Genomic DNA, 27,183 nt, shown 5'->3' with positions numbered 1-27,183 from the left:
ACCTGAACTAAACTAACATTAACAAGTTCTAGCACAACCCTGTTATTTAAAAAGTCAATTTCAAGCCATATTTGTATATTTATCAATGTCATTTACTCTTCAAGTGGCTAACAGCTGAGGCGTTGGTTCAGGGTGTTAGATGTGTGTGGTATGCTCCCTAACTGGGCCCCATGTGTTCTGCTTCTTCACAATAGGAAAGCAAAACTTACAGGCGCATTAGTGGGAAATGTGGGAAATGTGGGAAATACCCACGGCTGTGCCCGTCTTTGTTCTGTGTTCAACTGCAAGTCATCGTTTCACAGGACAAAACTTAACAGACACTCATCCAAACTAAACGTTGTATATTAGCTTGATTAAAACGTTATTTGTGCATCTCCAGAGTCATGAAAGACAACATGAAGCGTCTGAGGCACCTGGCTATATACAGGATTATCAATCACACACAAAATAATTAACGGTAACTTCACTTTAAGTGTAACATAAATATTACTAATATCGCACAATTAGAAAAAAATACATCAGTTATGACACATTGCATCTGATTTCTTTACCCACAATGTCATATTAAGCAAATTAGCCCCAACTAAAAAGGTCCATCAACTGAAGATCACAGTAAATTATATATATATATATATATATATATATATGTACACACACACACACATATATATATAAAATAAGTCTGAGTATCTGTGATCGTTAATACCTGTGGCTTCCCATCATTACCAGAACTCAGTGCCATTAGATGATAGGGGCAGCACTCAAGTCTTCACAGTCTTTAATACACAGTGACACACAAAGCCTGAACTTTATTTTAAAACATTTAAATAAATTAATTTAAATGTAAAGTGGTACAATCAGAAGTAAAAACTCACATTTAATAGGATGTAATATTCCTAAAACTTTTTTTTTTTATCATGATCAGTATGTCCGTTCATCTGTGAGTATTTCATTTCTGGATTAGCCCCTGAAAACATGTTTTTTATACATACTTATAATTGGTTGGAGAACAACACAGTTGCATTTGTTTTTCACCTTGTCCTGTGTTGTATTTGCCGTGTTAAATCCTCATGGCCAACCCATGTGTGAAAATGATGACTCGTGCTCACTGAACTATTCTTCCACAATTTGAGCCAATGAATCCTGACATCGTCATCTTTTTGGGACATGTCCCGAAAAACCTAATCATTCAGTATATTTAGGTCAGTGGACCTAACTTTTTTAATGTTGCTGAATCTAAACCTGAACTGATGAGACGCAACATCACCGTGGTAGGGACAACACCAATTATAGGAGAATGTGAGTTTTATTTGCCAGTCAGTGCATAAATACTACAGCTGGGTATCGCGGCTGATTTCCTACAATGACCCAATTCCGATTCACAAGGTCTGGATTCAATATGATATGTTGTGAAAGATTTTCACAGAATTTATGTGGGTCTTCTTAACCTCGTGCACCATTAAGAAAGTGTTTAGTTTCAAAATGGAACCTAAAGTCATTGGATTAATGCACATTTGATTTAATATGACTACAGAATGCAGCTCGACAGTGAAGTCAAACTTACACATGCTTGAAGCTCAGTTTGACAACAATTAGTAAGATGTCCAGCAGAGGGCACTGAGGGCACAGCCTGGCCTGAGTCTGTGGCCCCTTTGCTCATGAGAAGAAAATCAGTGACAATACTAAACTGTCCTCTGGAGCAGACAATCATGACACCAGAGCATGAGTCACACAAGACTATCATGGTCTTGTCTCGCAACATTAGTGCAGAGGATACAGGAAATGGTAGATATTAATAGATCAATCAAAAAAAAAATTACATATATATATATATATATACACACATATATATGTATAAACATGTATATATATATACACACACATATATTGTTATAGTGTTGGATATTTTAAATAAAGTGTAGTATGCATCAGAAAATCAAAACTTTGAACCCAGCCCTGATAAAAACAGACTATTTTTCACTCCTGTTGTGAGTTTAAAGTTTAATATCATGACAAATTAGTCACACGTTGGTTTTGTCGTTTATTTTGTCAAGTCACAAATCCCCAGAATCATAACTCACGTCTGACTCGAGTTCAAGTGACTCATGTTGATAACTGCATTGTTGCGTTTACCTGTTTCTGTGGCATTGGTAACAACTTAGAAATCACCAAGACATTTTAGAATGATACATTAAAAAAAAGGAAAGAAAAAATGTCATGGACAGTATTATAGCTACAGTAAATGGCATGTATACCATAAGTTGAGACCGTAGCCTTTCTCAAACTGGTGAAAAGTTCACCTTGTAAGAAAATCTGAAATGCAGCATTGGTAGACTTGAGGAAGAAGTACACAACGAACAACCCTGAATAATGCAACACTGACATCACATCAGTAAGTCAAAGCTAGTGATGATTCAAGTAAAAAAAACAAAAAACACCATCACTCAGTCATGTGCACAAACAAAACACACGCACACACATGTATGTGTCAGTGAAACATTCAATAAGCGCGCTCAAAAAGCACTGGACAGCTGCTTCCATAGACGGTGTGGATGTCTCTCCAGAAGTGCTCAGTTTGACACAAAAAAAATGTTGCCTTACAATCTCTGTAACAATGTAAAATAAAAACCCTGCAACGGCAAAAGGGCTCAACATTTTCTGTAAATGCAAACTGTAAACTGTTCACCATGCATGAGCACCTGCTCCAGCTCGTTTTCCTTCTTCCCTAAACCTACATGAGGACCGCTTAGTTAGCTTCTTCCCCCTCCCGCCCACCACTACTACTACCACCACCACACCACCACCACGTTGGGGACTTAACGACACAAACGATCCAGTAAACCTGTGAGACCACAACACAAATGTGGCCCAAACACGAGACGGACTACTTTAGCATAATGTGTGGAAGTGAGTGTAACAGAGAAAAAAATCCAGTGCCAGGAGCTACAGACTCGCCTGAAAGCGTGGTGAAAGCTACACAATTGTATGACCTCGTGTTTAACGGCATGGAATAAAAGCCTAACCGTGGAGAATAGTCCATAAACTGTAGTATGTGTTATTTTTAACTGTAGAACAATCTGAGAAGTGATTTCCCTTCTTTCTTTTCTTATTATTGTTAAGTCTGGGTTTTTCATAATTAATCTCACTTCGTATCAGGAATAATACTGAGATTAAAAGTAGCAAGATCCCACATGTCTGGGATAATTAATATGCACTGGAATGAAAAGAGAAACCCCAACAACACGACTGCTCGTCTTTCATTATTACGCGTTGAATTGACTTCACTCCTGCTTCTGTGTCTTTAAAATGGATGGGATGTTCAAGTGTTTGTCAGTAACGGAAGGCAACGTGGCTTTAGGTCCCGAGGTCCAGTTTTCTGTGAAACAACTCTGCACTACACTCACGTGACAAGTTCTACGCAAACTGGAATGAACGGATGTCATTAAATGCAACACAATGAGGTGATTCTCGTGATAAATATTTGAGGAAAGAGTGATATTGTCATAACTTGGACCGGTAACTTTGGTTACATTTAATGACACATGTGTTAATAAGGAACTATTAACTTACTATGAGTGCTGGAAAAGAAAAGGGAAAAAAAACAAATACAAATACAAGCTAACTGTATAAGAGAAAATGTAATGCCATTTTTTACGTTGATGCTCATCTGGCTCTGATGTTTCCAAACAACCGTCATGTTCATGTTTGTTAATAACCTTTTATTATCTCAGATATGGCAACAACCAGTGATAGCTTCCTTTGTGACCTGCTTCCTCTCGGTGTGTGTGTGTTTGTGGCAGCCGTGACTGTCCCACCTGGTCTGTCTGTGATTCTGTAGCCCAGTTCATTTGTCGATCAGGCCTCCGTCTTTCAATTTGAAGTAGAAGAACTTCTCCAGGGTGTTGGCACTCTTGCAGTACTCGCTGTCTGGTGGGTTGTACTCACGACAGTTGGTGATGATTCGCTGCAGGTCAGCGATGAAAAGCTTCTTGGTCACATAGTATCTGTTCTTCAGCCTCTCCGTCATGGTCTTCAGGTCTGTGGCAACAACATACGGAAGTAAATCATGACCTTGCATGATTTAAGCGGTGACTATAACCAGGGCGAGGATGAAATGCTGTGTAATCAAAGAGACGCTTGCTCACCGATGGGAAATCGGATGATTTCGTAGTAATCTGGAGCTTCAGATTTCTTCACTGGTTCCATGAAGGGCCAGGCGTCAGGATGAGTCTGCACATGAGATAAAGTTCTCCTCAGCCTCCATCTTGTTACTCCTGCAGTGTGTGTGTGTGTGTCTGTTCCCATCTGTTGTCAACAAGTGACTCTTACCTTTATCTGGGCCAGGAGGTTCTTTAGCATATTGTACAACACATCAGGGTCCTTCACCTCTTTCCTACAAAACATTTCAAATCACAATAATTACCAATTATCCTTTACCACATGATGCATGGATAGAGTTATGTATAATTAATGGCTATTGCTGTCATTGCTGCCGTTATGTTTAGCACAACATCTATAAATACCTCAATTCATATTTTAAATAAAACTGCTATATAAATGCTGCTGGACCTTTGGACTTGGATGTTATAACTTTTTAGAAAACAATTTTTCTTAATGTGCTTACTTTGGTGGTTTGTTATTCGATTAGATTTTCTGCAGCATCCTTTTAAAGCCAGTCATCAAACTTTAAATGTGCTACAGCATGGACATGAATACTGACGGATCACCTTTGTTGATCAGGGGTTGTACATGATCAGAGATCAAAAATAATAACTTTAAATCTGAGTGTGGCAGCAGAATGAATGACTATTAACATCAGGACACAGTTGTAAATGTAAATTTAATTCTGAAGCACTGCGAAAGAACACACAGGAAAAATCAGTCTGGTTCCAGTGTATGGTGCTGATAATTACGTCATGTACACAAGCATCTAAACACAGCACGGATTAAAAAAAAGAAACATAGACAGTGCTTACCCTTTGTCCTTGTTACTTGGTTTCCAGCCAGTCTCTCCTGGGGATAAAAAAAAGACTTAATTATATGATGATTCCAATTTGAAAAATATTATTTCTTCATTGAACAAAAAAAGCAAATGCTTACGTATGCCTGGAATGCTCTCTACTGGGATCTGTCGTACTCCCTCTTTGAAGCAGGTGAGACCTGGGTAAACCTTTCTGATCTGGCTCTGCTTCCTCTCAATCAACTTCTTGATGATCTGATATAAAACAGTTCATGTCATTAAAAAAATCACAGATCACCAAAGAACAAAAAAAAGGGGGGGGGGGCGTTATATTAAAGTGATCCAGCCTCACTGACCTCTTTCTGTCTTTTAATAATGTGAGAGAGTTCAGTGTAGGGGATCCTCGGGTTTAGTTCACACTCCATGAGCGTCGCTCCTTCGTAGTCTTTGATGTATCCCAGGTATCGACTCTTCGGCACTTTGATGTCTTTGGAAAAGCCCTGCAAGCAAACCCCAAATTACTGCCTGGATGAGATAACAGGAGAGGACATGACAGGGGTAATGGACAGGGTCAGGACAGCTCTACCTGCTTTTTGAAGTAGCCAATGGCGTACTCGTCAGCGTAAGTGAGGAAAAAGAGGATGCTGTGTTTGATGTGGTACTCCTTCAGGTGGTTCATCAGGTGGGTACCATAGCCCTTGTATTTAACAGACCAGACAGGAGATGACATAAAGAACTGCATTTTCACAATAGGCATCTTCATATTAATGTGATTTCTGAAGACAACAATGATTTTTATGCAAAAAGTGGCTGCAGTGTTTATCTTGAAAGTACTAACCTAAGACCATTTTGGGGGGTTAAGTTTGAAGATCAGAGAGAAGTAGTACTGATGCTTTGCAGATGTATCCCTTTCTCTATTGCTGTTTTGTTTTCATTGTATTCTTAGTTTTTAAATGCCCTGATCAGGGTTGTACAAAATGATCGTGTTGTATTCTATACAATGACAAATAAAGCTTTCTATTCTGTCTTCTAGACTTCTAAATATGTGACAAATAAATTAAGAGAACTTTAATAAAAAGGTTCAAGTGTCAGTGACTTGATACTGGGACTGAGTGACGGAACATAGTTGTTGCTACAAAAGTAGAGAGTACTTCAAAGTCAGGAACTGAAGCATAAAAGCTGCATATAGCGATAACACATAGTTATCATGTTAAAAAATAACCAGCTGGACAACCTAACCACAGAATACCTACAACCACAGCAGTAACAATATAATCAAGGTAAAAACAGTTATTATCAATCGGAAATTACTGTATTTTAGCAGCTACAAATGGACAAGTGTTAAGTACAGCTATTTAAATGTTCTTGGACAGATGCGAGAGTATTTCGCTGCACGTGTAACTATGTATGATTGTGTATGTGAACATTTTTTATTTGAAATGTGATCATTATGTACCTTAACTTGCTCATTGGATGTGACGGCACAGAAGACTATCTCTGTGAAGCCCTGAGTGGGAAACATCCTAAAACAGATGCCTCCAATGACGCGGCCATCTTTGATAAGGGCTAGGGTCTTGTGCTTCCTGTGAAGGTGAGAGATGTCAGGACAAAGTACAGGCATCTGACCGTGTCTGACAAACTGGGTGTGAGAGTATCTACATACGGGTCAAACACCAGTCGAGTGATGTACTCTTTGGGCATTCGAGGTAACTGGTGAGAGAAGACGTTCTGCAGGCCGACCAGCCACATCAGGATCTTCTTGTTGGACTTCTGGGAAAGTGAGTTTCCGATGACGTGGAACTCTATAATGCCCCGCCTCTCCTCCAGCCTGGCAGTCTCGTCACGAGCAGCATTTGGTGTGAGCAGATTCGTCTAGCGATAAAGACATAACATAAACACAACTCAGGATTACTGGGTCAAAATTCCTAACAGATTTTTCTTTACTGTGTTTACAATCCACCTGAGATACCATGACTTACCTCTGGTCCGAGCATAGCAGCAGGGTCAGTGATTGTCATCATAACTTCATTGACCAGCTCCATAGGAATATCTCCCATCACACGTATCCGCTTTGCATCTTCCAGAGTCAACGCCTCTGGAAGTTTACGCTTCTCTCCTGAACAGACAACAGCAGCACTCGGGTCAAAGTACTGAAAAAAGTACATTTACGCTCAGGAGATAAGGAGGTACACCTTTATGCTGACTCCTCATGCATTTATTCAATCAAACAATCATGTGACAGCAGTGTGATGCATATGACCATTAGTGTGTGCTCACATCAAACATCAGAATAAGGGAATAGATTACATTAGCATTGACTTTGACTGGTATTTTCTATACATTTCTATACACCAACTCCAAAATGGTCAGACTGGACAGAGTTTCTTAGCAAAATATGAGCGCTTCAGTCAAAAACCGTCAATGATTGTAAAACTGGACATCTACAGCATGAAATGATGCAGTAACAGAGCAAACACTACATGTTAAATTGGACTATTAAATAAAGTGTGTCCACATCCAGTCCACAAGGAGGTGCAACACCCCTTTTCAGCTTGTTAGTCTTGGCAGTTACTGGTAGGGCTGTCACATGATATAATGACCTGTAATTCCTTCAAATAAATATGCACACCTCCCCACCAGCACTGCTGTCATTGCTCCCCTAATACTCCACAAACGTGAGATTTGTCATGACTTGATTAACTATATTAATAATTATTACCTTATTAAAGGTGTTTCTAGCATTAGAATATTCATAAAATAAAGCACTCAGTAGAGTATGAAGGAATAAACAGGACCGGACAACCTGAAATCACTGACAACAGGAGGAAATAAAACATAATAATGTTACATTGGTTGGTTTCATGTCATAACAGAGAATGTCCCAAAATAACCTAATATTTTTTCTGTGCCACAAATTTGATTGAGATTAATTAAGTGAGGCTCTCTTTCATTGACAATATTATCCCTGAATGAGTACACGCCCTCAGACTGTAGAGTTACGGGTGCTTGGTGAACTTTGTGTCTCTTCACCAAAGCAGCGGCTTGCTAGTTGTGCTCTGGTACAACTGAAAGTATTCTACCAACCACATTATAGTTTACATGAATTTTAAATGTCCCGTTTAAGTCACACTGACACAAGAATTCTTCTTTTTTTTTAAAGTAATCAATCATCAATGTTGTTTAAGTTTGTCAACATGGATCAGATTCTCAAATGAAAGATTCCAAAATGTAGTGGAATCAATGCTATTTAAGTAGGTAGATGTGTGTTGGGTACAGTCAGTTAACTGCATGAGACATTTGTGAGTCCCACTGCAAATACTGTCCTGTAATACAGAAGTTAATGAAAATCAGGGCAGCGTAGTGTTGACTGACCTGTGATGGGCTCTGAACCTCCACTGTCCATGCTGCCCAGAGAGGAAATGCTGCTCAGGCCTTTAGCTAAAGCCGGGGAGCCAGACACTGCTGCTGGACTGATTACTGCAATGGAGAAGTACAGAGTAAATGTAACAGCAGTCATATATTTGTATATATTGTGTGTGCTATTATAGATATTGATATCTTTCAGCAACCAACAATTATTTCCATGACATCAATACAAAACAACAATCAATATGTTGTTTGGTCCAAAGAAACTGTTGATTGGTGTTTACCAATTATGTCTTGTTCTGTCCACTCACCAAAATCATTAATTTTTAATATCTTTGTTATATGGACAAAAGAAACATTTAACACATACACATTTAAAAAGAAGCTGCACACACAAAGACACTCAAACTGATCCAATACAACGTTATTTGTAAAGCACTTTAAAACGACCACAGTGATGTACCGAATAATAAATAAAAGACAGAACAAATAAAAACACATAAAAGCTCACAGTAGGCAATAAAATAGACATACAAAAACAAATGTAAAATAATATCAACTTAAATAGTGTCAAAGGCCAATGAGAAGAGATGAGTTTTAAGAACAGATTTAAAAGAAAAAAACAGAAAGGGAAGAGCCTTGTCTAACGTGCAGAGATGTACAGATCATTCCACTGTTTAGGAGCCACAACAGCAAAAGCACGGTCCCCTCTGAGCTTGTTGGGAGTAGCTGATCAGCTGACCTGACTGAGCTAATCATGTATCATTTTACTTGACCCCACCAAAAAGCTTAAAACAGGCTCTCCTCACCTGTCTGATGTCCCAGCTGTGTGCCCTCAGAAGCGGGCATGGTGAAGTCGGCCTCCCAGATGGGTGAATTCTCACCATAAATCTCCTCCTCAAGCATGGATAGAAACCTGGTGACACACGTGTACTAATGTAATAAAGACACCCACACCAAAGGAATCCACCAAAGGAATCTAAGCATTCACATACTTGTGTACAAATAAATTTTGAAGTTACTCAAAATGCATGTTCGATACTTGGCCAATAAAGCAGTTTCTGATATCATTATCCCAGGTATGAAGGGATGGCGAAATCTAATGACACAATTTAAGGACCTGCTCTTACTTGGGAAAGTGTGTGAGGATGAGTGTGCGTTTCTCTGGCAGCAGCTTATCCTTCTCCACTCTGAACTTCTCCAGGAGCTGGCGTCGAGTCACGGTGAAGATGGACTTGAGCAAGCTGCGGCCAAACACCTGAGTGGTTTCATAGCGTGGCAGGCTGTCGTTACTTTGGGGAACATGGCAGTAGCACAGCCACCTGGGAGTTGTGAGCAAAAACATCCTTGAGTACAAATTCATAATAATGTCCAACATAGAACAACATAGAATTTTGGCAAATAAAAGTATCAACAGTGCATAAAGTGGTCATTAACAGCAGACCCACCTAGTGTAGTCAACTTTGTATGCTGTCCCATCGTCTTTCTGTGTGCGCTGGCGATACTGTGTAGGGGTCTCCAGCTTCCAGTAATTTAGGCACAAGAGGAACATCTTTGAAAGTTCAAACATGGTTTGCCTTTCCTTCGGCGCCAGATGGCTAAACTTGTACTGAACAAAATTCAACACCCCCTGTTAAATATAAGGGAACAAAGTCAGATAAAAGTCAAATGCGAATTTCTTCGTAAAGTATGAAGACAACACCACCCATTTTCACATAAAATATGACAATGTTGACATCTTACAGACAAATTAAAAATGCTTTGAATTCGATGTTAACCTGTTCAATGTTTGGCTTTTCAAAGGGTGGACTTCCAAGGGATCCCTCTACGACTGGCTGGCTCATTTGCAAGATGCACTTCCTCAGCAGCTATGGGAAAAAGTGTGAAATGAACAACAATTTTAATTGCCAAACAATGACACTAAGGAAATAATTTTGGAGTTGATTTTCCCCCCGTTTCTCTTCTCAGAGACACTACTATCTTACCTTGAAAAGGTAAAAGTAGACCTGTTTGGTGTCTGTGTCTTCCTCTTTATGCACAGACATAAAGAGGTTTTCCACATCCACCACCATCCCCAGTAACCTGTTAATCTCATCCTCTGATACATTCTCCAAGTGGGACACATGGTCAGCTGTAATCAGAGTAAATAAAACACACATATGGCTCATTAAGTCCTGACAGGCATTTCCCAAAAGCAGAATTAAGAAATCTGACATAACAGAGAAAGCCAGGCTTGACTTCGTCAGATCAGTCCGTCCCTGGCTTGATATGTTCCACAGATAATTCGAAGTTGAGGCTAGGTCAAGTCAGGTTTAAATTATTCAGATACAAAAGCTCTTTCTGTATCAGAACAGGTAGATCTCAATCAGGCACTGTGTGCGTTTTCATGAAAAGGCGTGTGCCACATCAACTGACAGACAAAATGGTTGCTCCAGCATGTTCATTCAGTTAGAGAAAGAAATGCGTATTAAAATAGAGAGCTGAGAACAACATAAAAATTACTTGAAATGCAACACCATTGATGCAAATAAAGCCAGAGAGGGAAGTTACTATAAATTACTATAGCTGATATATAATGTATATTAAGATTGTGTGACCACCCAGCGCACTCTCACTTCCTTCAATCTATTTCTGAACTAACAGCAGCACATTTTAGAGCTCTGAAACTTCAAGGTGATGCACATTCCATTGGCTAAATATCCATTGTTCTTAGAGAATATCACCAAAAAAAAAAAATTTCTAGACACTAGCACTTAAGTCCACTGGCTCTCGCAAAAGAATGGAGAAACCATGAAAGAAAAGGCACTTTCTATAGCGGAGTTCAAACCCAAACTCTTGTGTGCAGCCTGAGTTGCCATGGTGATCTAGCCAGGTTAAAAAAGAGAATAACCTTTGTGACACAGAAAACTCTGACTTTTCCCTTCATAATACAGCCAAAATGATTACTTAAGCCTGGTTGTAAGCCTGGTCTGGAGGAGGCCAATTGTAAGGTATCAATCACCATGGCAACTGCTGTGCCACTGCTTTCATGACACCGAATCTAGGCTTATTTAAACCAGCATAAATGGAATGTAACCACTTGTTACTTGTGCTGGGGTTTAATTGGAAGAATGGTGTTTGTACCCAGGGCATGTCCACAGCTGCGGCACGGCTCACTCAGGCTGGCAGCTTGCTGCTGCAGGTCCATACGCGTAGCTGACGGTGGATTCGGGTTTTTCCATCCATTGCACTTGCATGTGTCGATAGCCTTCAAATGAGCCAAAAATACACCACAGTTATAATTATTATAAAGATACACACCAGATAAAGCAGTTTAAACAGAAACTCGACGAATGGTTTGGTTCGTCAATAATTGATTTAACAATTAAGACAGTCACTAAAAAAGCACGTAGATATATGACGAATAACACACGTGTTCAGAGACTGTGGCTAGTTAGCTACATAATGTAATGTGTGTGTGTGTTACCTCGTTAAACTAATTGTTTACGTTTTGTTGCGACTGTGCTAACACTTGCTACCCCGCAGATGCTAACAACACCCTGCGAGTGCTTTGTTGTGGTCAACTTTGGCTAGCGATGCTAAGCTAAGCTACCTTGCATGCAGAGAATACGCCAAGTTTCTCAAGCTTTTTCGCCCGTGGGAAAGCTCGGACTTGGGCTTTCTTCTGGCTTGCACGTTGTTGCTGGCTAAGTCCGGGTCTGGCCGGGTCGCTGTTTCCTGTGCCGGAACCTGTACTGGACCCCCCGGACCCAGTGGACTGGGTTTGGTGAAGCCGGGGTTGCAAGGCCTGCGATGCCGGATCCGACATATCCACGCTGCTGGACTCGTCTTCCGCTCCGGTGTAGCAGCTCGTATGATGCCTTCACTGGTTGTAGGAAGATTTGATATAAAAACCACGCCAATGGAAATCATGTCTTTTTGTAATATTTTCACATCTATATATTTGTGTTTTGAAATGGGTAGAAAAACAAACAAACAAAAAACACAGCTGTGAATTCGCAAAGTGGCTTACATTTGATTAACAGAAACATTTCCCACATCGTTTAAGTCCCTATAAAAATGTGTAAATTTTTCAAACTCACTTTTCAAACTCTCGTTTACAAAAATAATTAATATTCAAAGTGATATCAATAAATAATATCAAGTGCTAAAACAAAAATAAAATATTAAAAATCCAACTATGTTTTGTTCAATGTTACTCCAAGTGTCAAATGTGAAGTTTCAGTATTAATTACAAATGGAAAAAAAAATCCCACCACATTGTTAAACGATTAACATAACCCTGCCTGTGTGAAGAACACCAAAATAGACCAATAATATTACTTACCTCCAGAAATTAAATTGGCCTGCTGCTAATTTATATACATCAATGTACGGCGGGCACGGAACGGAGCTCTTGTTTTTTCCCCACTAAAATAGGCTATTACTGTAAGAGTTTGTGTGATATTTTGTTTGCAATGATACACAAATAAGTCAAATTATATAGGCTTAACTGCTTAGTACCCTCCAGTGGCCATAGTGCCTAGCTACACCTCTGCACGTTGAGAAAACGTTGGTCAGCGTCTGTACACATGAATATTTAGTTTTGAAAAAATGACTGCCCTTTAATGTCTGGCCCTGGCGCTTTGAATCAAACGCCAAACACGCAGTAGTAATTACTCACTTGGAGCACTAGGGGGCGGGAGGAAACCTGCCACAGTGTGTCAACTGGGTTAAAAACAACAAATACAGTAAATCTGCAACACAACTGGTTCGTTTTCAAATTAAAATCAAACTCTGAAACAGTCAGCAAAACAAATAACAGAAATAAGAGTATTAAATAAAGTTATGTTGGATATTTTAAAAAATAATCTATATTGGTAATAACCATTTCAATTATTGTTTACAATCATTTCAATATAAATTAACAGAAGAGGGAGACTTAATTGTATAGCATTCAAAGACATGATTTAGCACAAAAGAGCCAGTGTTGCACAACCTACCCTGCTCCATCGGGATGTACTGTGTGGGTAGATCATCACTGGTAAACCCCTAAATTCAAGAAGAAAATGTCAGAACGTTTGTGTGGATTTTGATAGTTCGTGTTTGGATTGGTCGTCATGCAACCATAAATTGGTGTAAACATTTTAACTGGTGTATACAATTTGTAATAACTAGATTTCAGAGAAGTTTTTTGGTAAAATAACCATTTTGTATGTACATGTGACCTCAACTACTGATTAAATTTACATTTAGGGATTTTTAGAAAGGACACCACACAAACCTGAATCATGGATGACAAAGAAAAATGAAGCATAATATTTTGACCCACAGCCACTTCATATTCCATAGTCATAAAAGCTAATTCATTAAAGATTAATTAAAAAGAAATCCAAAAAAGATACCTACTCTGTTTATATGTTAAATTACACTTTTTTCCCCATCTCTCTCATTTACATGTAACAGCAGTAACAGCTGTGCAGGTGTCATTCTAGTTGTTGATACCATAAAAAGATAACACTGTTGAAAGGAAAATCCCTTTGTAATATGTAGAGTAAAAACAAAGTGAGCATGGCGGGGGGGCGGGGGGGCAAAGGATGATAACTGACTGCAATTCAAAGTATGATGAGACAGAAACCAGTGCATTTAATACCATAGATCTTCAGAAAAGAAATTAAAACATAAAAAAAAAAAATCCACAGAAAAATTAAGGTTGACAAAACATCATGTACAGAGTGGGAAGATATTGGTTTTGACAATAACTACTGATTGATTGCGAACTTGAGAAGTCTCATACAAATATAGCAATATTTGTGATTTTGGTCAAGAAAACAAATCCAGCTTTATGTATTTGCCAGTGTACACTGATGGTCGAAAAAGAAACATTACATTAATGCTAAACTTACTTATGGGTGATGTTAATAAACTACCATTTACCGTATATGGTTTGATAACAGATGGATGATAGTAGAACCTTAAAGTCAAGGCGTCAAAATGAACAGTCAAAAGAGGTCGAAGTCGTAGTAATAGTGATAACAATAACAGGTAATAATTCATTCTACACAGCTCTATCAAGGAGGAAATATCGGTCCATTCCCGTTCTCCTGTCACAAACCTTCCCTCTTCATCTTTTCAAGGAAGCTGACTGGGAACAAGAAAGAAAAGTGAAGGACTGCTGTATGCACCTGGATTTGAGTTTTACTTGGTGCCATTAACACCATGATGGAAATACTGGAGAAATGTGTGGTGCATGAAGAAGCAGAAGGTAGAAGAGAAGGGACAGGGCAGGGGAGCCCGTTTATATTCCTTCCTGTTGCGTAATTTTTTTTTTCCTCTACACAAATACAGAAACAAAGAAGTTGAGTAAGATGGCCCTATTAAGTGCCATTGGTAATGACTGATTTTTTTTTTCTCCTTCTTCCAAGACTGGGACTTTTTTCTTTTTCCCCCTAAGGTGACGTCGAGTGTCCATCATCAATAGAGAGGTCATGGATTGGCAAGTCCTGGGGATTAAAACATGATTTTGTCGATAAGCCTGTGGGTCGGTTTCTTGGTCTGCTGGTTGGAAACCATCATGGGGGTGTGGCAGTTTACTGGCCAGTGAACACAATTGCCAAACAGCTGATTAGTGCTAATAGGGTAGTTGGGTCAGACCTTGGTTTGGTTTGACCAATGGGACATTGTTTGACAGCTGAATAATATCTGGTCTGGTTGATCGGAGCTGTAGATTGGTTGGATCAGCTGACGGATTATGTGGTTTAGTTCCCGCCACCACAGCACTGGCCACTTCTGCCCTGTGGTGCCGCTTCTTGCAAGTCCACGCCGCCTCTGGCTCTTGCACCAGTGCCAGCTCCTCCCTGAGGTTCATTCTTAGGAAGCTTCTTGGCTGTTGTGGGGCAGGAGTGTCATACATTAATGTCTGCGCTATGGTACAGTGATAGCAAGTGTGCAACTGTCTGTTTATAAATTCTTTCAGACAATTTAGATTTTCTGGAAGCTCAGGTGATGTCAAATGTCTAGTGTTAAATGTGTATTATACTTAAACACAAAAGACTGTAAAATACCATGAAATGCTGTGTTTCCTTGTCATATCTTAGAGCCAAGTGAATGTCTTTGGGGTCTAGGTGTTTTAGGTGCTGGGGTTCACTTACCTATAGCCATAAAAATCTCATTGACATTCATAGCAGTCTTGGCTGAAGTCTCCATAAAGAGCAAACTGTTGTCATCTGCATATGCTTGCGCTTCCTAAAGATATTGACAACACAGATTTTCAGGTTGTAATCATTGATCATCAATCAGAGATTTAATAACTCATGACTAAGTTCCTCTTTACCTGGAAATCTACAGCCCTCTTGTTGGCCAGATCTGCTTTGTTCCCTGCCAGTGCAATAACAATATTGGGACTGGCTTGTCGCTGAAGCTCCTTCACCCAGTTCTTTGCACGTGTGAAGGTATCCTTTAAAAATAATGTACAGATTATTAACTTTAAATCACTAATGACACATTGTAAATGTCACAGTTGGCTGTGGGAGTTAAAGGAGCAAAGGTTTGTAGCTGTCTGCTGAATGAAGTAATCATCAACCCAGGCTGGAAGACAAGGGTCAACAACAAAATCACAGAAGACATTTAAGTGTCCCGGCTGATGTCTCAGCATGGTCCAGGGAACTTACTGTGTTGGTGATATCGTAAACCACGATGGCGGCTTGGGCTCCCCTGTAGTACATGGGCGCCAAGCTGTGATACCGCTCCTGTCCTGCAGTGTCCCAGATCTCAAACTTGACTGTTGTATCATCCAAACATACTGTCTGAGTGAGGAAGGCAGCTGGAAATACAAAAACCAATACATCAATATGCTGCAAAGAAAAAGCTATGATATGAACCTCAAGTCAGACATTGAAATTAAATTTGGTGAGGTTTGGAGCCATATTTGGTAAAAATAAAACATGTAATACAGTGGGCACAGGCAAAAAACAAAACTATTTACTCTACTCTAATCTGTACTCGGCTGCTTATGAATGGCAAGACAGAGGCACGACTGCTTACAACTCATTTGACTGTCACATGACGGAGGAGCACTCACAAGCGTGGCACATACTTTAAAGCTTTGTAATCTTTGACCAGGCATGCAGCTGACCAACAGTTTAGTGGGAACAAGAAAATGCTGACTCAGCTGGAGTGTTTGGTTAGCGTAAGCATTTAACATCCTGTCCCTACATCCTAAAGCCAAGTTAATCAGAGGCAACCTGATGGAGGAAGCTTTGGAAAAGTTAAAGTGGTTTCAACATATAAAGAAAGAACATTAAAAAGAAGAAAATGTGTAAATGTCTCCTATGAATTGCAATGTGTGGTTCACAGAGAAAAGAGTAGGAATATTTTTAATAATTTTCTGATATCCTGACAACAGTAGGTCTATGCAAATGGTCATGAGTGACTTGAAGAGTATACAGTCTCACTCGGTGTAAATCCCTTGATAGTGTGTGTTTGCCGAGTTCATCTAAAAGGATAATAAATGCAGGGGGAGCACAGATAAAAGCAGTTACATCCACATTAAACGTTTAGAAGAATTGTATGGAAATTCAACATAAATAGGGCTGCTGAACAGCACCGCAGAGGAAACAAATACAACCACGACCAGAGAGTCGTCTTTCAGAGCACATATCTCTGCCAACATTTACAGTGCCACCTCTCACAGTGTTCAAGGTTTTTGAGACCCATCCTCCACAAAATTTCATGGAAATCAGTGAAGCGGTTTTTGAGGAAGCTTGCGAACTGACAGACTAAAAACACAACCTCCATAGAGGAGGTAAATATGGTGCACCAGCTACTGGGGCATTTAGGTAATATAATTTAAAGTTAACTTCAGTTCCTGACATCGATCAATAATTTCAGTCATTGCTAATCACTTGGTATGTGTATTTTGTTCCACACCCCAGTTAAACTTGGCATGCTGACAAAAGAAGAAAGTGGACACTGTTGTTTTTCCAGCTTGTCTGTGGATTTGCACTTTGCCTGTTTTTAAGTTGGCTTCCACTACTTTACCCAAGTAACAGATACATCACACTCTTCTTTGAATCCTGAATTTAAAACTTGAATGAGCTTCACTCATCGACAGGGGATACAGGAAATCACCATTGTTGTCTCAATTCCTTCCTGTTTTACAGTAACCTCACTCCTCCACAGACCAAGAACTGGTCTTTACTGACGACAAGCTAAAGTCATTTTCTGTTCATCTTTATCCAATTACTGCTGAAACCTATTCTGAAAATGCAAGTGGTTTCCACAAAAAAATCAATACCCATGTCTGCCATGTGAGGAGCTTGGTGGCTCATATGAGTCAGGTGATGAACTGGTTCTGCCACTCTTCTCCTGAGCAACAGAAAAGATTAATCCCTGCTAATAACAAGCAGCTCCTCTGTGCTCTTCTTCTTGTCTGGCACTCATGTTCTGTTCACTGACATATTTAAAAAAAAAACATTTAGGAGGGTTTACTAGAAGAAACTGATTATACAACAAATAAGTAAGTGTGTATGACCTTATGATTGCTATAATTTGGTTTCTGTAGCTGTTAAAATAACATGTATGTTATTTAGGTTAGGGCCTTGTTTTATGGAAGCCACCATCTTGAGCCTCAACATTTCTACAGCAGTCAAGATGGAATTCACAATGTCTCTGCTCACATAAATCTGGTGCATAAAAAGGTGCAAAGAAGAAAGAGGAAGCAACAGAGAGATTTAGGAGAGTGGAAGAGTGAAGCATTGTAAAAAGTGTTTCAAGTCCAATCTGGTATGTGAAGGCTACCATAGTTCCATAAAGGTGTCCTACATTTGTTGCACTCTTCTGTCTCACCATTACATGACATTAATTCTAAAAGTAATGTGTGGAATGCCGTTTCCAGAAATGCACTGAAGTCCAAAGCTTCTTTGGAGATTGTCCATGTGGGCTGTATGTGTGTAAGCAAATGTTAGTAGAGGTTGCTACGAACATTCCCTGGAGATTCTACTGCCAGCTACCGTGTAATCCCTGCATAACATTTAAGAGATCATGAAAGAACATAACAAGGCCCTGGATAATCCTCACTGAGTCAGTGGGCCAGCACCCAGCCTCCTGTGTGCTCAAGTCATTCACCAAACTTGTCCGGATCCTCTGAATATTCTCCTGCTGTTGCGAGTGTCTTACTTGGACATTGACTTGCCACACTCGGCATTTGTGAACAGCAAACTTGGAAAACATTCTGACCTAAGTCATCGGACATTATCAAGAGTTTGTTTCTGGAAAGGCTAGGAATAGCTGGCTACACTGCTCAGCACTGCATCCCGCCCTCTCTCTTCAGCCCAAGTCATCATCTGTTGCAGAATTGAGAATCTTGGCTGCACTTTGACATTTCTTCATGACTCACTTTCTAACTTGTGGCTATCGTTTCTGCGTCATCATTATTTGCCTCTCTGGTTTATTGCAAAGACTTGAGGCATGTGCTACTATGAGAACATGGGCAGGGTGTGCACAGGTAGGCAGGCCTTGAATGAATGACTAATATTATTTCCTAGGAAAATGAAGCATTCACAAAGTATGACTAAGAAGGAACAATACTGGTAATGAACAAAGCAACCCCTCACCTCCGATGGTGCTCTCCTGATACTCATGGAACTGGCCTTTGACGAAGCGCAGCACCAAGCTGGACTTCCCCACCGCTGACTCCCCCAGCAGCACTAGCTTAAACTGACAGATCTTGTTGCTCGCTGCAGTGCCATTGGTCCGCGCTGTTCCACCTCTTCCTGTCATTGTGCACCGTTAAAAACTGGGAGACAGAAGAAGAAGAAGCTGGGAGAAGAGGGAGTGGGGAGTCTGGGCGACTTGAGGGCGTGGATTTGGTGCAGGGGGTGGGTGAGGCTGAGCTCCTCTGGGGTAGGGTGGGGGAGTTCAGATCAGACAGGTAGATGAGCCAGAGGAAGAAGAGACCTCACCGGTAGGTTCTGAAAAACACAAGATACAAAGTTTTTTAAGATCCACTCCAATCATATTCTGAATATTATAAATCCTCATTGTTATGGATTGCTGCTAAAAAAAATTACTGAAAAATCAGCATGAAACTTTTTGCCCAAATTATGAGACACTTTAGAGTCCTAACTGTTGACATAAAAACATGCATCACTTTGGCACTGAGCCTCGAGATAAAAACGTTTATTATGAAAGCATGTTTAGTATAAACAAGGGCTGGAAGAGACAAGGGCTGTTTTGCTTCCACAGATCAACATCATACTATTTTGTCTTACAAGTACATGCTGTCATACATGCGATATGCCAGAGAAATTTTCACTTCTGCTTTACTTTAAGCTTATCTGCTTAGGAGAATACACAAAAATGAACAGAAACAAATACATTCGATGTGGCATTGGATCATTGACATTGCAGACATACAGGGATTTTAATGAAAAACAAAAAAACAGACAATTTACTACATAACATATATATTACAACAAAGCCGTATTCAAACAGCTTCTCAACACATTTGTTCCTGTGACTCATCTCCTAACAGATGGTTTGAAGCCTGAACCATACAGTGCTAAGATCTTTGTGGCAGTTTTTATGTGGCAACTTCAAAATCAGATAACCAACTAACTCAATATTTAACACTAAAAGCAACCAACAAGTCGAACATTTTATTTTTTTTAAAGCTGCAACGTCTACTAACAACATTTTGTTTTGGCTTAATTTGACCTAAAAACGGGAAGAAATCTATTCTCTACTAAACAGTATTAGTGAATAGTAAAGCACTTAAAGCAACAGTACAACTAGGCCTTCCTTTAACTTTGGTCTGCTTGGAGAATGTGAAACCTTGCATTATCTTTGGGTGATACACATGAGGTCAACCAGCTTCTGCTTGGTCAAAGGACAGGAAACACAACTCAGCTCAAAGCAGGAAGTGGAGACTGCAGCATACATTTTACTGCTGAGCGCATTAAAACCTGGGATATGGCCTCACCATGTGTGCATGCTTTGATCACATAGGAGGTTTGTTTGTTTCATTGGACAGAATACCAAACATGCATCATACATTCATTGCACCATTTTCTGCTTTGCAGTTCTTCATCCATCATCATGTTATAGAACAGTTTAATTTTAGCATTCACAGTCACAGAGCATCAGAAGCTAAAGATGCTTCATCGGTTTTCCTCATACACTAAATATACACAGCTGAGAACACGTCTATAGCATTCAACCAAGTCTGTTTAAAAGGCTCATATATTTTACAGTGTGTAAACACATACCTGCATCCAACTACAAACGTGAAAAAAACTAAAAGGTCTTACAGGAGTCGTCAGCTAGCAACACATGGCCTGAAAAAGCAAAAGGGAAGTTGTTGGAGGAGGAATAAAGACAATCTGTTCTTAGTGGCAACTAGTCAGTCTGTACTTATTTGATTGCGAGAACAAGAGATGTTATCACCCCTTTTCACTTTTTTAGTGAAAGAAGCAAAAAAGATTGGCTAAGTATTTGGAAGATCAAAGCATCCTGAACAAAAGATGTGATGAAGGCTGTCATTTATGAAACTATAAGCAGGAACTATCTCACACTAATTACAAATGTGGCAGGTAGGCTTTTTTTATTTTACTGACCTTCAGTTTTTGATTTGCAAAGTTTGGATAACACTAGAAAACAACTTGGACCAAAACCAAAATCAGTACAGTACTTAGCTTGTGACTACCATTTTCAGTAATATTATATTATCTTTTCCATTGTGTTACCATATCTCAAGCACACAATCTGCTACCTACTGATTCATGACATTGAATCAGTTAATTGCCAAAACACTAACACCACTGCTCATACCCAGCATATAGTACCCGACCTGCACATGTTTTAACAGCCTGTGACAAATGCTTTCATGGCATTTCAATGTCTTCTGAAGACCTCCACAAGGAAATGGGTCAGAGGGTGAGGCAGGCAGACAGGAGGGACATGGGTGAGAGATATTGGGAGGAGAAAAGGCAGGAAAGGAGCATACTAAAGGGAGAGCCTGTGAAATATTCATCATGGCCTTGTGCATGCTCTGTTACCAGCATGATATCCAAGCACGTCTCAGGGATTGCAGTGCACTGAACACAAATTAAATGCAACTCCTTCTTTCAAAATTAGTATCCATCATGTTTTCTAGTTTTTGAAGCTGGTTCAGTTTCTATGAATAAGTGTCGATTGCTCTATGAAAGCATGGGCTATTTCCCACAGTTGAATAATGATTCTCTTCCTGTGTTATGCTGTATATTGCTATGATAATCACTGTTAACATACACATTAAGGACCATAATACACTCAGAGACTGTACTTCTTAGTAACATAAAATGTTCAGACACTTTAGTGATGAAATCTCTCAGGCCTCTGTCAACAGTTTGAGCGTTTTTTTCCGAGAAAATGTTGCACCTATTTTGCACAGCAGTATCCTGTATGAGCATTTGTGCAGCACAAAGAAGCATCAATATTAAATTGTAGCATAAACAAAATCCAAGTTAGGATTGCTTCTTCAAGGATTTTAAGAAAGATTTAGAAGTACGTAAGTAAAAAGGCAATTTTTAAAGAGTTACAAGATGATTTCCTTACAAGGTGTTTTGTTATTGTCCACCTACCAAAGATTTTTTTGCATGCACTGATGTGCCTGTTGGCTTCACAGCAGTCACTGATGGGCTGGTTGTGCTTAGGAGGGACAATTGACTGCAGGGTTTCATGCATTTTGATACCGTTCACCCAATTCTAACCTTAACCCCCAGAAGACAGAGCTCTACTTTTAAAAACCCCTATCACTTCACATGTTTAGCACAGTTTTGTAAATTATTTACTGTTGTGTTTGTTGTATGTTACTGACCTGTGCAAAATGAACTTCCCTTGTGGACAATTCACTACCTTATCTAAACTGTATAATCCAGACTAATGCTATGTTAGGATACATATAATTATATACATGTAAACCTCTCCATGTGTACCCCTTCATATATTGCTTCTTCAATTGAGACGGAATCTTTAAGCCTTTGAAGGCTTTGATTCTGACACAGGGTAGGATTGCAATGTCACTCCCATCTCCACATTTGGCTGCACAGGACAAACATGACAGATATAGCGGGCAAGTGGAGGTGTGTGGACTTCTGATTCCTTTACTTAGTGCTGGAAACTGATGCTATTATGATAATAAATTAAAGCTACAACAATTTATTTATCCAAGTCTCCTCATAACCAATCATCTGACCAGAATCATTTGCTCCATAGTTGTCCAACCTAAACCAGTGTCTCCTACCTCAAAGTTTATACAAAATAAACCTACACACTACAGTTTACTAGTTGAGTACCAGTGAGTTAAAAAAATATCAAAACACAGTCACACATTCCCCTTAGGTAGTAGTCCAACAACCTTAAACAGTTGACTGTAGCAGTTACAAAATAACAAGCTGAGACTTGTCCTGTTCAATTCATTCGAAGGGTGACTAGAAGAACTGGTGGTGTCTGAAATGAGGGATTGTAATAGTGTCTTCTTTTGTTTATTACGCCAAATGAAAAGATCCATACCAAGAAGTAGCAAATTACAATTGTGCAACGAAACCACGACTTCAAGACCTACACATTACTGACACTTTGATGCAAAATGTTTTGTCCCCAGACAACGACAAAGATACAAAAGCAGAACAATCGCTCAAATGAAATAGGAAATGCTCATGATTCAAGGTAGTTCAAGTTTCTAATAAAGAATGGCTTTGGACAAACTGTCACAGTCTAGGTGGAAATTGGTGATATCTCAGGAAAAGCAAACAGGACACCAATGAGACAAAATAAGTCCTACACAAAGACTGTATGAAAGCAACTGAACTAGTTTGAAGCCCTTGAAGTTAATTCACCTGACAAAATGCTGAGAGGTTCCTCACGTCTTCTATAATAATGCATTCTGGCAGAGTGTACACTGAGAGGTGTAATGCTGCCGTGCACAGTTCTTAATCACAGTTTGAAGTTCTTCATCCCAGATCAAAGTTCTTTAACAGAGTAGTTAAAAATAACTAAGAGATGAATTGTAGCCTCCCCACAGCCTGCAGCCCCAAACCACTGCCCAAAGCTCTCCATCACAGTTCTCATCCTCTCATCTCCTGAGTCTTGTCCTATTCTTCTTTTGAGGTGCTATGAGATACACTGACTAACAGGATATGCACCACTGTTGGTTAGTATAGCAAGGCCAATCGAAAATCACTGGCACTTCTTTTTCTTCTAACTTCTGCATGAAAAGCCAAAATCTAAAATCTGCATTTCAACACTGTGAACCTACATTCAAAAGTATTTTATTAATTAATCTTATAGATATTAACCTTACAGTCAAATGTTGTGGGGCTTTTGCCAAAACATTGCATTCAAGGCAAAATGAGGAATGATTCTATTCATGGGGAAATCACTGCAAAAACGGATTTCCTTAATAGTTGCAAAGAAAATAAACTGCTTCCTGCAGTTCAGAACTCAGCAAAGCACATACAATTATTGGTTCTTTTTATGTTTTATAAGCAATTAAATAATCTAAAGAGAAGTTACACTCCTTTCTGTAGAGATAAGAAAATAGTAAGTGGTAGATCAGAAAACAAAAACTTACTTGGTCATGTAATCAAATCAGCAGTAGTGACATTCACATTCAGATAGTGCTGAAACAGCCGGAGACAGAAATGTGAAGGGAAATTAAAAACAAACAGTACATACTGTATACTGTGATGAGAATAAATCATTCTATCAGGGAGGGTTTGTCAAGAAGTATCACCACTTTCATAGGACAAGGTCCATGCATTATAAACACAAGAGCTCAGCATGTAACTGTAAATCCCCTCTCCGTCTCAAAGGTCTGAGCTCTGGTGTCCTTATTACACCATAAATAGTGTCTATGAAGATGACACATGCATGCAAGACTACATTTGATATTTAATGCAAGACGCGCAGATACATAGCAGCCCTAAAATGTAAACGCTGTCAGGTCAGCAGTAATGACACCTTTACAGCGCTTAATGTGATGGCACTCCTGATAGTATAAATGCTGGCATTAATCTCCCGTCTAAGATTAATGACAAACTGTAAAATGGATGCATAGTGAAACTATGGCAAAGTATGGCAATTTTCTTTCTCAAAACAGACCGCTTCAGACGGTCTGCACTGGTAAAATAATTTGATTAAATTCCTAGGTGCATGGGTTGCTTTGGTAAAGACGTAGATGTACCAACATGTGTGGCATGACTTAAGTGTGTCTCCAAACTATTGACCCGTCAGATCCATCGCACAAAAAAACCTCAGACAGAGGAGATGGGTGTACATTACAACACTCTGGGCTCTAGTTGCTCAGTGGCAAGGCCACTTCCGTAACTGGTTTTGACATCATCAGTGTGTGTCACCACAAGTGATGCAAAAGACAATCTGATTTGATCATATTTCAAATAACCTCCACATCTATTTGTAATTTGAATCACATTTGAGGAAATACAAAATCAGATTGCATGTGTTGTCTTTATTATTACCCATTTTTGCTCTCCAGACTTTTAAAAACAAAATCTGTATAAGATTTGGATATGCACATACACACACTTGGTGGTCTGAACATGGACTAAGGGGCTTCCGTATGTGACCCTAAAGACGAATTATTACTCTTTTAATTTTCTTTTACAACTATTTGCCAAAAAATACATTTGATTATTAATAACAATTAAAATGTCATCAATGAATGACAGTAAGCATTGCGATACAACATTTAGTTATTTCTGGTTTAAAAGCGTATATCCAGAGTGATACGCTAACGTGTAACAGCTAACGGTGACTGCGTAAACGTTATGAAAGTAAATATGACTTAGTGCGATAGCTAACCACAGCCATTTATGAAAGGTGAAGTCTAGTTAGCCGGGGTAGCTTGCCGGTGGATAGCATGCCGTTAAAATAGCATCAGTACAAGCTAACAAAATTAACCTATATTAGCAAGCATCGCCAGTTACTAAACTTGTTGTTTCACTCGCATTATTACTCGTCTGCTAGGCTAAACTGAAAGAAACGAGAACGCCTGGAATAATGTGAATTGTGGTAGCATTAGCTCGAGTAGCAGCAACAGCCAACTGTCGATAACATCACTGACAACTTTCCTCCTCTCGAGCTCACATCCTCAGCTGTTTGACGTTTGACAAACTATGGGACATTGGGCTTGCAGTGGTGTCAGCTGCTGCCATAAACCGCTGCCATATATTACAAACATTTGGAACATTTGCCCTGAGGCTTTTTTCCACCGAACATATTTTCTGAGTCCTCGTAGAGTTAAAAGATCCCCGCAGCCGCCGCCGTTCTCGATCCAGTCTGATGGACATTTCGGTGAACCCCGGGACTTGACTGAACGGTTGGACAAAATTTGACAGAAGGAAGCCGAACACGGGTAGAGCTCGTCGATTAAAAAAACAACCAACATACGTTGATGGGTTTTTATTCTCAACCACGTTTGACAATTGTAACTTGTTTGACTTACTTACAATACTTTCTCTTCTTTTGCTGGTGTCATCAGCTGCTGCAGTAGCGGTGGCCGTCTTCTTCTTCTTGGACTCTGGCCTTCCCTTCCGGTTAGCAAATTTTCCGGGAACCTCCTACTTTTTGTCAGCAGTTGTCTGGCCAATGAGAACGCAGCAACAACATCATTTTCTGCTGCACCGGCAGGGGCGACGCCAGAAAAAACGGGGCCCATGAAATAATATACTGCTGGGCCCCAAACACCCTACCATGGACATGCACGCACACACAAACAAACACATGTCACTTTCCAAATGATACAATCCAGTTTGTTGACTGGTAGCTCTACTGTAATCAAGCTAGTGGTTTAACTAGCTATCTATTAATGCCCCAGTCAGGCCTGTTATTATAGGTCCATCCAGTGTGTAAGAATTAGCAGGTTTTAAAAAATAGATTTTTGATTTGCCTGATTTGAAAGTTTATTTGAACATATAGAAGAAACAGACAAACATAACAGACAATTAAAAGAATGAGAAGAAGAGTAAACAGAATGACAGAAATTAAAAAACAAATAGCCAAAAAGCCAATGTTCAAAAGGAGTGGGAAGAAGTTTTAAACTTATTACATCCCCTTCTCCATCCCTTATTAATTAACATCATTAATCAGCGTCCTAATTTTGAACCCATTAGCTCACCCGTTCCTTTCCTAATGGCGTGTGTCCATGATGGCACAGTTTGATTTGGTACAATACGGTACGGTTTGGAACGGTAACCCTGGGTCAGGCTTGTATTTTGACTGAGAACAGTATCTTTACTTGGTAGGCAGAGTGTGCACCTACCACAGATACCACTCTGTATCTAGGCTCTACCCATACCGTACCATTACCTCCCCTAAAGGAAATGTACCGAAAATGAAATGGTAATACATACCATACTGAAGCGCTCCACTCGGTGGAAACACAGCTTAAGTGCATTAGGGCCTACAGCAGACTTCATGCACTAGAAAGGAGCTTCTTCAGAATGTGTTTACGCTATTTTGTTGATACAGGCTGTTATAGAAACACACTCTCGCTCTTTTCAATAATTAAATAACCACCAATTTGAGCCACAACATGTGTGTTAAACACACATCAAGACAAGTCAAAAGCGATAATAAAAACCTGATGGTGATGGAATTAGTCTGTGGGGCAGCCCATGAACAAGAGGAAAGGAATTGGGCTTGTAACTGAAGGGTCTAAAAAGGATGGGTTAAATGCAGAGGGCAATTTCACTATCACTAATTGCGTGTGCAAAAATAAATAATTTGAAACGTTGTTTGGTTCCCCTGTGCATTTGTGCTTTATGGGGAGAGCTTTGGCAGACAGCAGCAGAAAGCACCGCACATGGCTTTTAGACATT

The 27,183-nt window shown here is 39.6% G+C and overlaps 2 protein-coding genes across 4 annotated transcripts; both read right to left on the bottom strand.

Annotated features, from left to right (window-relative positions):
- Positions 1–2,028: 2,028 nt before the first annotated feature.
- kat2a (K(lysine) acetyltransferase 2A) lies at positions 2,029–12,184 on the bottom strand. Its single transcript, XM_044051530.1, has 18 exons — positions 11,919–12,184; positions 11,450–11,573; positions 10,312–10,457; positions 10,105–10,194; positions 9,775–9,956; positions 9,457–9,648; positions 9,136–9,242; positions 8,333–8,437; positions 6,940–7,076; positions 6,624–6,832; positions 6,417–6,543; positions 5,547–5,657; positions 5,317–5,460; positions 5,101–5,215; positions 4,977–5,013; positions 4,330–4,393; positions 4,146–4,230; positions 2,029–4,038 (listed from the first exon to the last, which is right to left on the bottom strand). The coding sequence occupies exons 1-18, from the start codon at positions 12,132–12,134 to the stop codon at positions 3,845–3,847; spliced, it is 2,385 nt and encodes a 794-aa protein (XP_043907465.1). The 5' UTR covers positions 12,135–12,184; the 3' UTR covers positions 2,029–3,844.
- A 1,742-nt stretch (positions 12,185–13,926) lies between these two features.
- Positions 13,927–25,904, bottom strand: rab5c (RAB5C, member RAS oncogene family). 3 transcript variants are annotated; one of them, XM_044050790.1, is made up of 7 exons: positions 25,813–25,904; positions 23,916–23,964; positions 18,919–19,275; positions 15,976–16,127; positions 15,639–15,761; positions 15,457–15,550; positions 13,927–15,191 (listed from the first exon to the last, which is right to left on the bottom strand). In XM_044050790.1, the coding sequence occupies exons 3-7, from the start codon at positions 19,082–19,084 to the stop codon at positions 15,064–15,066; spliced, it is 663 nt and encodes a 220-aa protein (XP_043906725.1). In that variant the 5' UTR covers positions 19,085–19,275; positions 23,916–23,964; positions 25,813–25,904; the 3' UTR covers positions 13,927–15,063. The 3 variants fall into 3 exon arrangements, with proteins under 3 accessions (XP_043906725.1, XP_043906724.1, XP_043906723.1); XM_044050789.1 differs by lacking the exon at positions 23,916–23,964 and having other exon boundaries at positions 25,809–25,904; XM_044050788.1 differs by lacking the exon at positions 23,916–23,964.
- Positions 25,905–27,183: the final 1,279 nt, after the last annotated feature.

This window comes from Solea senegalensis, linkage group LG19 (assembly GCF_019176455.1).
Source record: "Solea senegalensis isolate Sse05_10M linkage group LG19, IFAPA_SoseM_1, whole genome shotgun sequence".
Lineage (NCBI taxonomy): Eukaryota > Metazoa > Chordata > Actinopteri > Pleuronectiformes > Soleidae > Solea > Solea senegalensis.
Note: the sequence above shows the minus strand (reverse complement) of the source record. Positions and strands in the feature narration are given on the sequence as shown.

Excerpts from the sequence above, each read along its gene's own strand:
- kat2a (XM_044051530.1), bottom strand. The coding sequence starts at position 12,134 with ATGTCGGATCCGGCATCGCAGGCCTTGCAACCCCGGCTTCACCAAACC. Across the intron at positions 5,658-6,416 it reads CATCCAATGAGCAAGTTAAG|GGCTATGGTACCCACCTGAT; the intron begins GTACATAATGAT and ends GTTAAATACAAG. Across the intron at positions 4,039-4,145 it reads AATCATCCGATTTCCCATCG|ACCTGAAGACCATGACGGAG; the intron begins GTGAGCAAGCGT and ends TTGTTGCCACAG.
- rab5c (XM_044050789.1), bottom strand. The coding sequence starts at position 19,084 with ATGACAGGAAGAGGTGGAACAGCGCGGACCAATGGCACTGCAGCGAGC. Across the intron at positions 15,762-15,975 it reads TTTACGATATCACCAACACA|GATACCTTCACACGTGCAAA; the intron begins GTAAGTTCCCTG and ends TTATTTTTAAAG. Across the intron at positions 15,192-15,456 it reads TGAGATTTTTATGGCTATAG|CCAAGAAGCTTCCTAAGAAT; the intron begins GTAAGTGAACCC and ends GCCCCACAACAG.